Source organism: Mustela nigripes, chromosome 1 (genome assembly GCF_022355385.1).
Source record: "Mustela nigripes isolate SB6536 chromosome 1, MUSNIG.SB6536, whole genome shotgun sequence".
In the NCBI taxonomy this organism is placed as follows: domain Eukaryota; kingdom Metazoa; phylum Chordata; class Mammalia; order Carnivora; family Mustelidae; genus Mustela; species Mustela nigripes.
The window spans coordinates 40996015-41015360 of record NC_081557.1 but is presented as its reverse complement, the minus strand read 5'-3'; the positions used below and the strand labels follow the sequence as shown (position 1 = coordinate 41015360).

At 35.5% G+C, this 19346-nt stretch overlaps 1 protein-coding gene across 2 annotated transcripts in view; it reads right to left on the bottom strand.

Annotated features, from left to right (window-relative positions):
* The window catches only part of SBF2 (SET binding factor 2), a 474622-nt gene that overhangs the window by 168342 nt on the left and 286934 nt on the right, over nucleotides 1-19346 (bottom strand). For both annotated transcript variants that reach the window (XM_059408436.1, XM_059408445.1), the window contains exons 15-16: nucleotides 7275-7384; nucleotides 5316-5465 (exon numbers count right to left, since the gene is read on the bottom strand). In XM_059408436.1, coding sequence (XP_059264419.1) covers nucleotides 5316-5465; nucleotides 7275-7384 — 260 coding nt within the window. The remainder of the gene's footprint in view (nucleotides 1-5315; nucleotides 5466-7274; nucleotides 7385-19346) is intronic.

Genomic DNA, 19346 nt, shown 5'->3' with positions numbered 1-19346 from the left:
AAATATGATTATTCAAATGAAAAAGGAAAATATTTGTAGCCTGAGGGTACCTGGCACTTCTATAAATGACTAATTGGTATACACTAAAGCTAAGTTTAAAGAAACCTTAAAACTTAATTCCTAAATTAATAAATAGCACAAAAATTATTAGTGGGAAAAAAAAACTTCCTAGAATAATTTTTGTAGTTTTATCAGCAATCATAGGGTTTCAAGAAATTACCAAACTTTAGGGCTTCTAGAAACCTTCATCTGTTAATCAAATTCCTTTATTCTCCATAATTATAGTATCAAAGTAATGGCAGCAAAGTAACAAAAGACAAGGCTTTATTCAGGACAAATTCATTGTTTTACTCTTCTTATAGAGGTGCTCAATGATTTCCTTCCTACAAAAAGAAGATCTTTTTTTTAATGTATAAAATGTACACTTGTGTTTTATACAATTTAACTATGTGTATGTGTGTGCCTAATCCATCTACCAGAAGTAACTACTGTTGAGGATTTACTGTAAATATCCTTCTAAATTTTTAGGACATTAAAATATACACGTGTAATTTTAGGTAAACAACAGAATCATATCATATCTACTTTATGTAACTTCCTTTTTCCCTACTTAGTAATATGTAAGTTTTTCCATATGGGCACATATTACAGATCTATGACTTTTTATGTTGTAGCTGAGCAGTATTCCAAATAGTTGTACATAATTAAATTAATCAATATCTAAATGGTGAACATTTAGGTTGCTTTTAATTGCTGCTATTATTATAAACTATTATAGCTAGTAAATTATACTTTAAAGTAAAAATGTCTTCCAATAAAGGTGAATCATCCTCTATCTTGTCAGTATGCTTTAACAAACTACAAAGTGCTTGTTACAAGACTGCATTTTTGATGCTAGATTTTAAGTCAGAATTTCGGAGAAAGATATCCTTCAAAATACATTTGAAAAGAAAAATATACCCTGCAAAACACCCTAATAGCAATACCCTAAGACCTGAAGGTTTCTAAGTTGCAAGGTTATAAAGAACAAAAACACAATGAATACTCATACACCTAGTTTAAGAAATAGAGTAATAGCATTACCACTGAAGATCTCTATGTTCCTCGACCCTTCCCCTCTGTTCCACTGAGGGTAATTTTTTTCAATATTTTCTTTATTATTCCCTTAATTTCCTTTTTTCTAGTTTTATTGAGGTACAATTGAGAAATAAAATTGTAGTGTATAATGTGATGATTTTATATATGTATGTAGCCTTGCTTTTCTTTTCCTTTTTCAAGATTTTATTTATTTATTTGACAGAGCGAGAGAGGGAACGTAAGCAGAGGGAGTGGGAGAGGGAGAAGCAGGCTTCCTACCAAGCAGGGAACCCAACGTGGGGCTCCATTCTAGGACCCTGGGATCATGACTCAGGTCAAAGGCACATGCCCAACAACTGAGCCACCCATGCACCCTTGCTTACTTTTCTTTATGGTAAAACCATATATATTATATTCCTAAATTACATATTTCTAAATAATATATTACATGCTTTAAATTTTATACCAATGGAGCCATATTGTAATTGGATTGTTCTTTTATTTTTGTTCAAAAATATCTTCTTTAAGATTCATTGTTCCTTATAGCTACAATTCATTTTCTCTACTAAAAAATATTCCAATATAAAAAGATACCACAAGGGCGGGGCACCTGGGTGGCTCAGTGGGTTAAAGCCTCTGCCTTTAGCTCGTGTCGTGATCCCAGGGTCTTGGAATTGAGCCCCACATCGGGCTCTCTGCTCAGCAGGGAGCCTGCTTCCTCCTCTCTCTCTGCCTGCCTCTCTGCCTACTTGTCACCTCTGTCTATCAAATAAATAAATAAATAGATAGATAGGTAGATAGATAGATAAATAAAACCTTAAAAAAAAAAAAAAAAGATACCACAAGGGCGGGGCACCTGGGTGGCTCAGTGGGTTAAGGCCTCTGCCTTTGGCTCGGGTCATGATCCCAGGCTCCTGGGATCGAGTCCCGCATCAGGCTCTCTGCTCAGCGGGGAGCCTGTTTCCCTCTCTCTCTCTGCCTGCCTCTCTGCCTACTTGTGATCTCTGTCAAATAAATAAATAAAATCTTAAAAAATAAATAAATAAAGATACCGCGATTTATTCATTCTATTGCTGGTTGACATATTAGTTGTTTTGTTTTCTGCTATTTTTTTTTTAAGATTTTATTTATTATTTATTTGACAGAGAGAAATCACAAGTAGATGGAGAGGCAGGCAGAGAGAGAGAGAGGGAAGCAGGCTCCCTGCTGAGCAAAGAGCCTGATGCGGGCCTCGATCCCAGGACCCTGAGATCATGACCTGAGCCGAAGACAGCGGCTTAACCCACTGAGCCACCCAGGTGCCCTGTTTTCTGCTATTTTAAACAATGCTCCTATGAACATTTTTGTGCATGTCCCTGGTATATGGGTAAGAGCTCATCTAAGAGTGGAATCACTGGGTCATTGAATATATTCTTAATTTAAATGCAGTCAAATTTATCACTCTTTTCTTTTAAAATAAGCACTATTTGTGATTTGTTTAACAAATCTATCCCTACCCCAAAGTCAAGGATATCTCCTTTAAAGATTGTTTGAAAAACTGTAGAGGTTGGCTTTTCATATTTAAGTCTGTAGACCACATGAAACTGTGTTTTAGTGTATAGTGTGGTATACATACACCCATGAGGTATCCGTACGTTTTCTGAGTACATAGTCACCTCATTGTCCCAGCACTAATTATTGAATTTTTTATCCTCTTGTCATTGATCTGAAATGACAATTCTGTCATAAGTCACATTCTCATATATGTGTACCTCTGTGTATTATTTATAATCATCTGTTTATAAACTGTCACATATTCTGTTATTTTGGTCAATCTCTTTATGATTGTGCCAAAACCACACTGTCTTAATTACCAAAGTCTTAAACTAATTAAAAATTGTTTTAAGTTTTACTGAGGTATAATTGATAAATAAAATGATAAAATATTTCAAGTAGACATGGTGGTGATTTCATATACACATACCCCGTGAAAGGATTCCCATATATATCTGTTTTGTTGTTGTTATTGGTTGCTGCAAATATTTAAGTTCTACTCTCTTAGCAAATTTCAAGTACATAATACAGCTTTATCAACTACAGTCACACATTTTAAATTAGATCCTCAGGCCTTAGCCACCAAATAGCTAAAAGTGAGCTCCTTTTACCAACTTTTACTTATTTCCCCCAACCCTCAAGCCATGGCAACCATTTCTTTACTCTCTGTTTCTAAGAGTTTGACTTTTTTTTTTTTTTTTTTAAGATTCTACTTATCTGTTATATCACGCAGTATTTATTTAGTTTTCTCTGTCTGGCTTATTTCACTTATCATGATGCCTTCAGCATCTTTCCATGTTATTGCAAATGGCAACACTTTCTTCTTTCTCAAGGTTGAATACTTTCACTGCTTATATATAACACATCTTCTTTTCCTATTCATCTGCTGGTAAACACTTAGGTTGTTTGTATATGTTGGCTATTGTTAAAAATGCTGTGGTGAACACAGGGTGTAGATACCTTTTCTATATCCTGTTTTCCTTTGTATAAGCTCATAAGTGGGATTGTTGGATCAGATGCTTGTTCTGGATTTAATTCTGTTTTTTTCATAGTGGTTGTATCAATTTACATTCCTACCAACAATGCAGAAGGGTTCCCTTTCTTCCACATCCTTCCCAACACTTATCTTAAATCTTTTTGATAACAGTCATTCTAACAAATGTGAGGTGGTATCTCATGGTGATTTTGATTCATACTTCCCTGATGATTAGTGATGCTGAATATATTTTCAGGTACCTTTTGGCCATTTGTATCTTATTTATTTATTTGTCTTCTTTTAAACTAATTTTTTTATATCTAACAGGACCAATTCCCAACTGTGTTGTTGTTGTTTTAGGAGGGTGTTGGTAATTCTTAGGCTTTTGCTCTTCTAGCTGGGATTTTGATAGAAATTGCATTGCCTCTATTGATTATTTTGGGGAGAACTTCACAATATTGAGTTTTCCAACCTGTGGACATGGTATATCTTTCATGGTATATCTTTCCATTTAATTAGGTCTTTTTTCACCCATAAACTTTATTATTAATTATACCTAGTAATTCTCATTTTCTAATCTAACAGAATTTAACATGTATTTTGCTTACTTTCTCTAGCGTCCCACAGATAGGCTTTGATTTTTTTTTTTTTTAATTTAGTTGACAGACAGAGATCACAAGTAGGCAGACAGGCAGGCAGAGAGAGGGAAGGGGGAAGCAGGCTCCCTGCCAAGCAGAGAGACTGAAGCAGGGCTCGATCCCAGGACCCTGCGATCATGATCTGAGTTGAAGGCAGAGGCTTTAACCCACTGAGCCACCCAGGCACCCCTAGGCTTTGAATTCTTAACGTTTAATTACATTCTTCTCCTTGTGTAAAAAGTTTGAGAAATAATATTTGTATCACCTATAAAGAACATGATGCCAATGTCATAAAATAACTAACATGTGAGACAGGATGGGGAAATCAGATTATTTGCTTCTCCTAAACTGACTTCACTATTTTGTTGGAAGTTTATTTCTGTAAGACTGTGTGTGTGTGTGTGTGTGTGTGTGTGTGTATGTATCCCAAGTAGAAGTATTTTTTGACCTTTTATGCATGGTGCTTACCAAATACTTAATCAAGTAATTCATTTATAACTTGAATTATCCATCACTCATTATCCTCTATCTTAATAGTACAAATAAAAACTAACTGAAATGAATAATTATTAAATAATTTAACATTAAGTAACATAAAACTGAATGTTTTGAAGATGACCTTTCACTTTTCATTTTCAGAAAGTTTGCTTAGAGAACAAAATAACCCAGCTTTTTTTTTTTTTTTTTTTTTTTTTTTAAGATTTTACTTATTGTATTTGAGAGAGAGAGAGAGCACAAAGGGAGAGAGAGAGGGAAAAGCAGACACCCGGTTAAGTAGAGAGCCTGACTCAGGGCTCAAGCCCAGGACCCTGAGATCATGACCTGAGCCAAAATAGACGCTTAACTGACTGAGTCACCCAGGCTTCCCTACCCTAGTATTTTTCAAGAGAAAACAATGGTAGTATAAAAAACTCAATACTTATATCAACTAATAAATAAGTATTTCTGACAGAAATGGTATGGCTATTAGTTCTTCATCCTATTCACTGTGGAAGACTCAAGGACGTGACATATCAGTAACTACAGAATCTCCTGAAAAAATAAAAAGTATTCTCAAATATTAGGAATAATCTGAAAGAACTGAAAATTACCTGTAGAGTACAGTTCATCATCCTTATTATATAGTCAAACTGTTGATGGTCTAATATAGCCCGGTTTTGCTGGACATGTAAACCCAACTCATCGGTGAGACACTGTCTTGCTGCCTTTCCTTTAAGGGCTCTCAGTGCAGCTGGAAGGGTCTAAGAGAAGAGAAGCAGAAGTGAACAAAAGGTATCAATGGAAAGAAACAACATTTAATCACACTAAAAATTCAAGTGCACCCTATAAACCATGTAACAAAGATATTAGAATTAAACTTCCAGAAAAGAGTTGATTTGCTATTAAGAACAATTATAAAATAATAGATGGGTGTATAGTTATTTTTATTTGTAAGTCAGTATGAAAAATAAGTAGAACTGATTTATGTAATAAGTTAAAAAACATTAACTTCACTTAATAAAAAAACTCAACAAAACTTCGGCTACCAAAACACTCATGACATTTAGATACTTTCTTTCAATAACTGGCCACATCTCTGTGGCAAAACTAGAAGGAAAAATTAAAATGACAAGAAACACAGGTGATTTTATACTTTTAAACTGGTAAGTTATTTAATCACTAGTCAGTTTTAATTTACGATTAGAAAATTCTCCATCTCCTCTCCTCATTTCAATATCATAGTGAAGAAGGGAAAAGGCTCAGATCAACAAATAGAAATATCTAGATTTATGCATTAAAATTCTTTCACTTGATCACCCAGAAGAATGTCTCTCCCAGTTCACCATTTAGCGCTTAGTTAATGTACTTTATTTAAAATAATAATAGGCTTATTTAACTTTGAAAACCTAAAAAAATACAGAATAAAAAGTAAGAAGGAAGGGAAGAAGTCTGAGAGCAGGAGGGCATAATATTGTTAAAGGCAGGTATAAGAAACAAGATGTAAAACCTGAAAGCAAGAAAAGCAGAAAGAAATCTATTATAACACTTCAAGCACAAGAGAAAATGGAAACCAAAAAAAAAAATGTCAAAACCTAAAAAGGCTTGGGTCATTTACTATATTTTACTATAAGGGTAAAAAATGTTACTCTTTTCATGCTTTAGCCTCTTGTTCAGAGCTATAATGAGTCACTAAGATTACATTATGTTTAATACATTTCTTTCTTTTTAAAAAAATGTTATTAACATATAATGTATTATTTGCTTCAGGGATACAGGTCTGTGCATCATCAGTCTTACACAATTCCCAGCACTCACCACAGCACATACCTTCCCCAGTGTCCATCACCCAGCCATCCCATCCCTCCTCGCCACCAGCAACCCTCAGTTTGTTTCCTGAGATTAAGAGTTGCTTATGGTTTGTCTCCCTCTCCAGTCCCATCTTGTTTCATTTTTTCCCTCTGTACTCCCCTCGACCCCCGACCCTGCCTCTCAAATTCCTCCTATCAGAGAGATCATACGATAATTGTCAATTTCTGGTTGACTTATTTCGCTTAGCATAATACGCTCTAGTTTTTTCCTGACTTGTTAATTTTAGCCATTCTGACTGGTGTGAGGCTGTATATCACTGTGGTTTTGATTTGTATTTCCCTGATTGTTTCACACAGTTTCTTAAAGAAGGCAAGAAAATGTGCTTTAATAAGGCATATTTAAGTTGAATATCTATCACTGTTTTTATAATTCATTTCTTATTCTGACTAAATTCTTAGCAATAAATAAAATTATATTCAAAATGTTAAATTTCTAAGAAATATGTCTAAATAGATTTAAAGAACAATGTTTAAAAGTTTAAGGAAAAAAATCACTAACAATATTTCTCTGGTAGCCATATAACTAGGCATGGCAAAGATTTTAAATCTCAGACACGATTCATTTAAAATGATCAAAACAATGAAAAGACACTTGATAAGGAAAAGAGATGGAATTAGAGGAGAGGTTATTTGGTAAGCTAAACATGTAAATCTGAAAGGGAAATGATGAATGCTTACTTGGGAAAGAAAGCATTTTATTACCTTTTCAGTCTCCAGTGTTTTATTTTCAAATATGAATGAGATGCAGTTTCTAACAACTTCCAATCTCTGTGCACTGTTGAAAACTGTTGTCACCTTATCCATTATCGAAACTAGCAGAGGAATATAAAGACAACACAAACGAGTTAAACTTCTTTGGCAATTACAAAAGCAAAAGGAATATTATTGTTTACAGTTTATATAGTTGTAACTATCTGCATAACCAACATTTAAAATTTATTCTTTTCCCTGGTTACATGGCACTGAAGGTATTCCATTTCATTACTTTTGATTACAGATTGAGGTTTTGAAATGTCAGGCTAGTCAATGGCTCATTGAGGATAATTCAATGGCTCATTGAGGATAATTGCACGGATAGATTCCAAAGATTAACTGAACTCTTCAGCAAATTCATTCGTATCACACAGTAAAATTGTATTAAGCAAGAGTAAACATCCACTTTTAACTTTAATTGTGAACAAACTGATAAATGTTTGGGGTATAGTATCATGACAAAAGTTGCTAATACTTATATATGAGAAGACTACTAACAAAAAAAGAAACTGGTATTTCTAAAACATTACCAAAGAAAAACCACATATCACAAAAAATCACATACTACAAATTAGAGTACAGGTACTCAATAGTGTTTGAGAAAGCACTATACAAAAAGAGAAATGATTATGGCTCAAGAATTACTATATAAACTTGGGAATTTTTTTTAGTCCTATGAACTATGTACCAGTCACATTTACTATAAAATCGAATAATTCTAGTCTAATACACAGGCTAAAATTACTTAAAATAAATTCAACTTACTAAAATAATATGAGAAGGATATAAATAAAAGTAATATTAGTTAAACAAAAGTATAATTTCACCAAAACCTTTATTGTATCATTGGTACAAAAGATGTAGTATCAATAATTTTTAAGCCAAAAAGAAAGACCCTTTATATATATATTTTTCTTTCTACTTGAGTGTAGTTGATGTACAATACTACATTAGTTTCAGGTGTACAACTTGGTGATTTGACAAGTTATACATTATGCTTTGTTCACCACAAGTGTAGCTACCATCTGTCCTGTTACATAGTAATTACAGTATTATTGACTGTATTCCTTATGCTGTCTTTTCTTTAAGATTTTATTTATTTATTCGAAAGAATGAGAGAGAGCAAGAGAGAAAGAGAGCACAAACAGGGAGAAGAGTATGGGAGAGGGAGAAGCAGGCTCCCTGCTCAGGAGCCTGACATGGGGCTTGACTGCAGGACATGGCTGATGATCTGAGCCAAAGGCAGATGCTTACCCAACTGAGCCACCCAGGCACCCCCATGCTGTGTCTTTTATTTCTGAAACTTATTCATTCCATAACTAGAAGCCTGTATCTCCCACTCCCCATGCCCATTTTGCCCAAACCCTTCCCTCTCCTGGCAACCATCAGTTTGTTCTCTATATTTATAGGTCTGATTCTGCTTTTTAAGACCCCTTATAATTTTATGGCTACTCTTGGAATCTAAAGGCATAATCCCTTCACTCCCCCTCATACCTAAGAAGAGAGAGTATTATATCTTACTTACTAACATCCTTTTCACTTCATCAATACAAAATCTTATATCCTTCAAATCATTTTTAAAACTTTCTAATTTTGAACAATTTTAAGCTCACAAAAAGTTACAAAATAGTAAAGATTCATGTACTCATCACTTTAGCTTCCCCCAATGGTGACATCTTACCTAACTATAGTGCTTTATCAGAATCAGGAAATCAATTGGCACCATATAATTAACTAGACAACAGAATACCAATTTTATCAGTTTTCTATTAATCATTTTTAATCATGCAACACAGATATTCTGCATGACCATGATAGTTAATAGATTATTTCACATGACCCTTCTATATGAAATGCTCATTCTTAATTGTGTGCTCTGGGGCTTCTCACAGGTAGGTCAGTGGAATAGACTGAAATAGAAATCGATCTATATTTAGAATAGGAAACTTCTTAGAGTCTCCAAATAATACCACATACTTTATTGAGCAACATCTTTAACCCGTGTTTATAAACTTTTTAAAAAAAGATTTTATTCATTTGATAGAGTGAGAATGAGAAAGAGAACACAAGCAGGCAGAATGTGAGAGGGAGAAGCAGGATTCCCACAGAGCCCAATATGGGGCTCGATCCCAGGACCCTGGGATCATGACCTGAGCCGAAGGCAGATGCCTAATGACTGAGCCACCCAGGTGCCCTAATCTGTGTTTATAAACTTTTAATTCTAAAATCTCTTCAGCAGCATTTTAAATTTTCTTTAGGGCAAGCTATTAAAAAAAATAAACAAACACCTTTTCTGGTAATAAGTCTGTTTACTCTTTAGAGAGTTATTTGAGAGTATAACTTAGTTCACTCCCAGAAGAAAGTTCTTCACTTGGAGTTACTGATATTTCAGATTGGCCAAATCCCCAGCTGTGGCATTCTAATACTCACTTTCTAACATCTGAAGACAACTCTGTTTTATGAGTACTTGACTTCCCAGGGCTTCCCTTCTAAGGTATTAGCCTTCCAGTGCTAGTTCCACCCAATCATCATTACTCTGGCTCCTCTGAGGAACGGGTGAAAATTAAGTAACCTCTCAAAATGTGAATGCCTCATAAGGTGACAGAGCAATTTTACACTCATATTAAATGAATAAAATGTAAAATGGAACATTTATACCTTTTAATTTTAGTACAAAGAAAATCCTGATTCTGATCAACCAAAATGAGCCAGAAAGTTGGACAGAGGTTCCTGTATTCTTCATTCATTCATTCATTCATTCACTCAAGTTTTACATGCAGGGCTAAATACTTTGTCATGTGTACCTCTCTCACTGATTACAGTGAGATACTCTATCTACATGTGCCTAAAGAAAGAATTCAGAAAAAAAAAAATAAAGAAAATTCGATGTGGATTGAAAATGAGGAAAGTAAAGAGATGATATAAAAATAATATTAAGAATTAAGGTGACAACTCAAGCAAATTGAATTTTAAACAAACTTTTCATCTGTTCATGTGGGTATTTAAAGAAAGTACTCAAGATCAAAAGCTTTTGCACAGCAAAGGAAACAGTTAAAAAAATCAAAAGACAACTGACAGAATGGGAGAAGATATTTGCAAACGACATATCAGATAAAGGACTAGTGTCCAGAATCTATAAAGAACTTAGCAAACTCAACACCCAAAGAACAAATAATCCAATCAAGAAATGGGCAGAGGACATGAACAGACATTTCTGCAAAGAAGACATCCAGATGGCCAACAGACACATGAAAAAGTACTCCATATCACTCGGCATCAGGGAAATACAAATCAAAACCACAATGCGATATCACCTCACACCAGTCAGAATGGCTAAAATCAACAAGTCAGGAAATGACAGATGCTGGCGAGGATGCGGAGAAAGGGGAACCCTCCTACACTGTTGGTGGGAATGCAAGCTGGTGCAACCTCTCTGGAAAACAGCATGGAGGTTCCTCAAAATGTTGAAAATAGAACTGCCCTATGACCCAGCAATTGCACTATTGGGTATTTACCCTAAAGATACAAACGTAGTGATCCAAAGGGGCACGTGCACCCGAATGTTTATAGCAGCAATGTCCACAATAGCCAAACTATGGAAAGAACCTAGATGTCCATCAACAGATGAATGGATCAAGAAGATGTGGTATATATACACAATGGAATACTATGCAGCCATCAAAAGAAATGAAATCTTGCCATTTGCGACAACATGGATGGAACTAGAGCGTATCATGCTTAGCGAAACAAGTCAAGCAGAGAAAGACAACTATCATATGATCTCCCTGATATGAGGAAGTGGTGATGCAACATGGGGGCTTAAGTGGGTACGAGAAGAATAAATGAAAGAAGATGGGATTGGGAGTGAGACAAACCATAAGTGACTCTTAATCTCACAAAACAAATTGAGGGTTGCTGGGGGGAGGGGGTTTGGGAGAAGGGGGTGGGATTATGGACATTGGGGAGGGTATGTGCTTTGGTGAGTGCTGTGAAGTGTGTAAACCTGGTGATTCACAGACCTGTACCCCTGGGGATAAAAATATATGTTTATAAAAACAAAAATAAATAAATAAAAAAAAATAAAAAAAATAAAGTACTCAACTAGCTTATGAGTTTTAAAATTACCTAACTCCTTCAAAAGATAGCTATTTACCCTAACATGTCTACCTTATCCATCCTTTTTTCTATGTCAAAGTCCAATCATCACTTAAGTAAAAGCTATTAATTCTTAGAAAAATAATGGCAAATTAACATTACTATGTAAATACATAATGACTATACTATTATCCATTGATAATAAAATTACACTCACTTCTAGGTATGATGGGGCAGTTTGTAGCAAACTAAAATTCCTACCAAAAATAATTACAGAAGTCAGATAAAATGCAAAAGGATCTACTTAAATATATTAGATTGCTACAGAAGCACAAAGACTGGAGGACCTAAAATTTCAGAGAAGGAAAAAGAAGCTAGAGACATGAGTTAACACACACACATCTACTTTTTCCCTAGGAGATTTGCTAATTTTGGGTACAGACAGAAGGCTGAAAATCCAGTCTTGATTCTAGCAGATGGCTAGGCTGACCTGCAAAGTCTGGTGAAAGCTGAACTGGCAAAAGTAGATGTGTGTGAATGGCCCCTAGGTAAACCACTAAAAGAATAAACAAATGTATAAACAAGTTAACAGAGATAAATTATGGAATAAGAAAAATAGTTTATTAATCCAATAGAAAGCAAGAAAGCAGGGGGAAACATAAAACAGGAAGATTAAATAGAAAAAAAAACCCCACCCAGTAAATAACATTAAAGCCATTAATATACCAGTAATTATATTTATGTAAATATTCATAATGCTATTAAGTAATATAAGAAGTATAGTAAGATAGACTGGTTAAAAAAATACTATATTCTGTTTATAAGAGGTATTCATAAAATATAAGGCCCTAGAAAGTTTGAAAATAAAAGGATAAAAAATATAAACCATACAAACACTAAGCAAAGGAAATATGGTATAGCTATATAAATATCAAAGTATACTTTAAGGCAAGAAGCATTATTAGAGACAAAGAGGAATATTTCATAATGACAAAAAGATCAATCACTGGGATGCTATAATATTTACAAATATATTTGCATCCAATATATCATCCTCAAAATATATGAAGAAAAATACGGATTGAATGAAAATGAGAAATAGGCAATTCTACTATTATCATAGGAGACTTGAACACATCTCCCTCAATAGCTGAAGAAGGAAGAAAAGATAAAAATCAGTAAAGAAAACCCATAAAATGGGAAAAAATAACTGCAAATTATATTCTCTGATAAGAGACTTGTATACAAAATATATACAGAACTCATGAATCAATAATAAAAAGACAAGTAGCCCAATTAAAAATGAACAAAGGATCTAAATACACATTTCTCCAAGGAGATATAAAAATTATAAATAAGTACATGAAAAGTTGTTCTAGAACATTTGATGCATATGGAGAAATCAGAATGCCCAAACATTGCTGGTGGGAATGTAAACTGGTGTACATATTTTGGAAAACTGTCTGGCAGTTCCTCTAAACATTAAACATAGTCTTAAACCATATGACCCAGCAATTTCCACCTAGGTATATACCTGAGAAAATTAAAAACATGTATCCATACAAAAACTTACACATGAATGCTCACAGCAGCATTCTTAATAGTAGCCAAAAAGGAGAAACAACCCAACGATCCACCAAATGGTGAATGAGTAACAAAACGTAAATACACACACACACACACACACACACACACACACACATCCATACAATAGGATATTATTCAGCCATTAAAAGCAACGGAGGACTAATTCATGCCACACAGATGAACCTTGAAAATATTATCCTAGAGATAGTCCAAGATGGCAGAGGAGTAGGAGACCTTAATTTCCTCTGGTCCCAGGAATTCAGCTAGATAGCTATCATATCATTCTGAACCCTGTGAACACTCAACCAGAGATCTAAGAAAAGAATAGGTGCAAGTCTACAAAAAGAAAAGCAACCACTTTCTGCAAGGTAGGAGGAGGAAAGAAGTGAATCCGAGGGGATACATCAGAAGATAAGCTGTGGGGGGAAGAAGCCTCTATAAACCGGCACCAGAAAGTGATACAGCATCAGAACCAGAAGTGGGATGTAATCCTTGCTGGGATAGTGTGGTCTCGGGATCCCTGGGATCACAGGCAGACTGGGAATGCCTGAATGCAATGGAGTTCCTAGGCATTGGAGCAAGTAAACTGGCAGCAATCAGAGAGCCCAGGAGTGGGCTCCCAGGTTGGAGTTGCCATATATCATGAATCATGGCATGGCTGGGTAACAGCTCTCTGAGAAGGGGCCCAGAGAATGGCAGAATGGCACGAAGACCCCATTTCTTTCCCTGGGAGGAGTGGCATGGGTGCACGCTGCAGGAGTCTACAGGGTTTTGAGGCGCAAAATGGGGTCACATGCCTGAGCTAGAAACACATGGTTACAGGCTGGGTAAGCATGGAGTACAGAGGAAAGCCGGGGAGACAGAAGTGACTGACTGCTTTTCACTGAGGGCACTGAGGAGTGGGGCTGCCAAGCTTTTGGCTCCAGGGTTGCTGATTAGGAGGTCGCCATTTTCATTCTCATCCTCTAAAGTGGCACAGAAAGCCTTCATGGAACAAAAGCCACACAGAACAACAAGAGCCCCTTACTTAGACTGGCCACCTGGCCACAGCAGTGCAATTCCACTGGGGACAAAGACACTTGAGAATCAACACAACATGGCTCTCCCCAGGAAGATCCACAAGAACATACAGCTAAGACTAAGTTTACCAATCACAGAGAACTGCAAAACTCTAGCATAGTGGAAAACAGTATAAGAATTCATGGGATTTTTTCCCCCCATGATTCTTTAGTCTTTCAATTTTAATTTTTATTCTTTCCTTTTTCAACCAATTTCTTGTTTTATCAAAATTTTTTTTAAATTTAAATTTTTATTTTTATAATTACATTCTATCCTTCTACTGTATTTAATTTCATATATATGTTATATATAATATATCATACATATATATATACAAATGTATCATATACATTAATTTCATATATACGTGTGTATGTGTGTGTACACACACACACACACAAACACACACACACATTTTTTTCCGTTCTTTATAATTTTGGGATGCAGACCAAAATACACCCAGAATCTGTCTGATCATCTATGGATCACATATTCTTTTTTTTCTTCTTTTTTGGGGGGGGGGGGGAAGTCTTCTTTTAATTTTTGTCTTTACAATTACATTTTATCTTTTCAATGTATTTAATTTTATTTCTGCATATATATGTTTTCCTTTCTTTACAATTTTGAGATGCAGTTTCTTCTAACAAACCAACCAAATACAATCAGGATATCATGTATTGCTCTGTTTTGTTCACCTGTTCATATTCCTTCTTTTTGTTTTTTGTCTTTTAATTTTCATTTTTACAGTTACACTCTATCCTTTCAATGGTATTTAATTATATTTTTATACATCTATAAGTTTTTCTTTCTTTATGATTTTGGGATCTAGTTTTCTAACAAACACACCAAAATACACATAGGATCCAGGGTATTGCTCTGTTCTGTTCACCTGTCTGATTGTATTTCTTTTATTTTTTTTAAACTCTTTTTTCCAGTTTAATTATTTTCCAGTTTCAGGTCTCTTCTGATTTGTTTAATGTATTTCGTTGCCATTTTAGTATTTCATTCTCTCATCCATCTATTCACCTCTGGACAGAATGACAAGACAGAAAAACTCACCTCAAAAAAGAACTAAAGTACAATACATACAGATTGCCAGGGACCTAATTAGTATGGATATAAATAAGATGTCAGAACTATAGTTCAAAATAACAATTAAAAAGATACAGCTGGGCTTGAAATAGCATAGAAGACACAAGAGAATTCCTTTCTGGAGAAATAAAAGAACTAAAATCTAATGAAGTCAAAATTTAAAAAGCTATTAATGAGGTACAATAAAAAATGGAGGCTCTAACTGTAGGAAAAATGAGGCAGAGGAGAGAATTAGGGATATAGAAGACAAAATGATGGAGAATAAAGAAGCTGAGAAAAAGAGGGGTAAACAACTACTGGATCATGAAGGGAGGATTCAAAAAGATAAGTGATACCATGAAGTAAAACAACATTAGAATAACTGGGATCCCAGAAGAAGAGGAAAAAGAAAGGGGTGGGAGCAGGCAGAAGATATACTGAAGCAAATTATAGCAGAGAACTTCCGTAATTTGGGGAAGGAAACAGGCATTCAAGTCCAAGAGGTACACTCTTGGACCCCCTCAAAATCACTAAAAATAGGACAACACCCTCACATATAATAGTGGAAGTTGTAAATCTCAGAGACAAAGATAAAATCCTGAAAGACGCTCGGGACCAGAGGTCCATAACCTACAGGAGTAGAAACATTAGACTGGCAGCAGACCTAGCCACAGAGACCTGGTAGATCAGAAATGACTGGCATGATATATTCAGAGTGCTAAATGAGAAAAATATGTAGCCATGAATACTTTATCCAGCTAGGATGTCATTCAGAATAGTGGAGATAAAAAGATTCCAGAACAAACAGAAACTAAAAGAATTTCTGATTATTAAACCAACCCTGAAAGAAATATTAAAAGGGATCCTTTAAGTGAAGAGAGAGCCCCAAAATAACAAAAGACCAGAAAGGAATACATACAATATACAAAAACAGTGACTTTACAGGTAATATAATGGCACTAAATTCATTATCTTTCAAGAGTTACTATGAATGTAAATGGGCTGAAGGCCCTAATCAAGACACATGGTATCAGATTAGATAAAAAAGCAAGACACATTGAGATGCTGTCTGCAAGGGACTCATTTTAGGTCCAAAAACACCTCCAGGTCAAAAGTACAGAGGTGGAAAATAATTTTTCATGCTAATGGACATCAAAAGAAAGTTGAGGTGGCAATATTAGATTTTAAACAAAAGACTGTAATAAGAGATGAGGAAGGACACTATATTATAATTAAAGTGTCTATCCAACAAGATCTAAAAATTCTAAGTATTTATGTCCCTAATGCAGGAACAGCCAGTTATATAAGCTTTGTTACTAATTGAATAACAAAATCAAAGAAGTACACTGATAATAATACAGCAAAAGCAGGGGAGTTTAACACCCCACTCACTGCAATCAACAAATCATCTAAGTAGAAGATCAATAGGGAAACAAGGGCTTTGAATGACACATTGGACTAGATGGATTTCACAGATATATTCAGAGCATTCCATCCTAAAGCAACAGAATACACATTCTTCTCAAGTGCACATGGAACATTCTTCAGAACAGATCATATACTGGGTCACAACTCAGATCTCAACTGGCACCAAGAGACTGGGATTATTCTCTGTGTATTTTTGGACCACAATGCTTTGAAACTGGAATTGAATCAAAAGAGGAAATTTGGAAAGAACTCACATACATGGAGACTAAAAGGCCTACTAAAGAACAAATGGGTCAACCAGGAAATTAAAGAGGAATATAAAAATTCACGGAAACAAATGAAAATGAAAACAACCATTCAAAATCTTTGGGATGCAACAAAGGCAGTCCTAAAAGGCAATTATATAGCAATACAAGCCTTTCTGAAAAAACAAGGAAGGTCTCAAATATACAACCTAACCTTACACCTAAAGGAGCTTAAGAACAGCAAATAAAACCTATACCCAGCAGGAGAACAGAAATAATAAAGATCAGAGCAGGTATCAATGAAATAGAAACCAAAAGAATAGGAGAACAGATACATGAAACCAGGAATTGGTTCCTTGAATTAGTAACATTGATAAATCCCTGGCCAGACTTTCAAAAAGAATACAGAAAGGACCCAAATAAATAAAATCATGACTGAAAGAGGAGAGATCATAACCAATACTGAAAAAATGCAAACAAGTATAAGAACATATTATGAGCAACGATATGCCAACAAATTAGGGAGTCTGGAAGAAATGGATGCATTCCTAGAGACATATAAACGACCAAACTGAAACAAGAAGAAATAGAAAACCTGAACAGACCCATAAGCAGCAAGGAATTTGAAACAGCAGTCAAAAATCTCCCAACAAACAAAATCCCAGGGCCAGATGGCTTCCCAGGGGAATTCTACCAAACCTTTAAATAAGAATTAATACATATTCTTCTGAAGCTATTTTGAAAAATAAAAATGGAAGGAAAACTTCCTCACTCTATGAGGCCAGCATTACCTTGATCCCAGACCCAGAGAAAGACCCCATCAAAAAGGAGAATTACAGACCTATATCCATGATGAACATGGATGCAGAAATTCTCACCAAGATACTAGACAATAGGATCCAACAGTACATTAAAAGGATTATTCACCACAATCAAATGGGATTTATTCCTGGGTTGCAAGGGTGGTTCACCATCTGCAAATCAATGTAATACGCTACATTAATAAAAGGACAGGAACCATATGATACTCTCAACAGATGCAGAGAAAGCACTTGACAAAGTACAGCATCTTTTCTTGATTAAAATTCTTCAAGGTACAGGGATAGAGGGAACATACCTCAATATCATAAAAGCCATCCGTGAAAAACCCACAGTGAATATCATTCACAATGGGAAAAAACTGAGAGCTTTTCCCCTAAAATTAGGAGGATGTCAGAGATGTCCACTGTTACCACTGCTAGAAGTCCTAGCTTCAATTTTTTTTTTTCAAGATTTTACTTATTTATTTGACGGAGACAGTGAGAGAGGGAACACAGCAGGGGGAGTGGGAGAGGGAGAAGCAGGCCTCCCACTGAGCAGGGAGTCCAATACAGGGCTCGATCCCAGGACTTCGGGACCATGACCTGAGCTGAAGGCAGACACTCAACGACTGAGTCACCCAGGCACCCAAAGATTCCTTTCAACAAAAAGAAATAAAAGGAATCCGAATGGCAGAAAAAAAGTTAAACTCTCACTCTCTGCAGATGACATGATACTCTATGTGGAAAACCCAAAAGATTCCACCCCAAAACTGCCAGAACTCACAAAGGAATTCAGCAAAGTTGTAGGATATAAAATCAATGCCCAGAAGTCAGCTGCATTTCTATACACTAACAATAAGACAGAAGAAAGAGAAATGAGGAGCTGATCCTGTTTACAATTGTACCCAAAACTATGCATAAGATACCTAGGAATAAACCTAACCAAAGAGGTAAAGGATCTGTACTCAGAAAACTATAGAACACTCATGAAAGAAATTGAGAAAGACAAATAGAAATGGGAAAACGCTCCATGCTCATGGAATGGAAGAACAAATATTGTGAAAATGTCTATGCTACTAAGAGCTATCTATATATTCAATGCAATCCTTATCAAAATACAAACAATTTTTTTTTTTACAGAACTGGAAAAAATAATCCTAAAATTCGTATGGAACCAGAGAAGACCCAAGAAATAAAACCAAAGCTGGAGGCATCACAAGTCCAGACTTCACACTCTATTATTACAAAGCTGTAACCATCAAGACAGTATGGTACTGGAACAACCAGACACACAGATCAAGGGAACAGAAAAGAGAACCCAGAATCCAGAATCCAGAATCTCAACTTTATGGTCAAGTAATCTTTGACAAAGCGAGAAAGAATATCCAGTGGAAAAAAGACAGTCCTTTCAACAAACGGCGTAGGGAAAAGGCAGCCACATGCAAAAGAATGAAACTGGACAGTTTCCTTACATCATATACAAAAATAGACTCAAAATGGATGAAAGACCTCAATGTGAGACAGGAAACCATCAAAATCCTAGGGGATGGGGCACCTGGGTGGCTCAGTGGGTTAAGCCTCTGCCTTCAGCTCAGGTCATGATCCCAGGGTCCTGGGATCGAGCCCCACATCGGGCTTTCTGCTCTGCAGGGAGCCTGCTTCCTCCTCTCTCTCTGCCTGCCTCTCTGCCTACTTGTGATCTCTGTCAGATAAATAAAGAAAAAATCTTTAAAAAA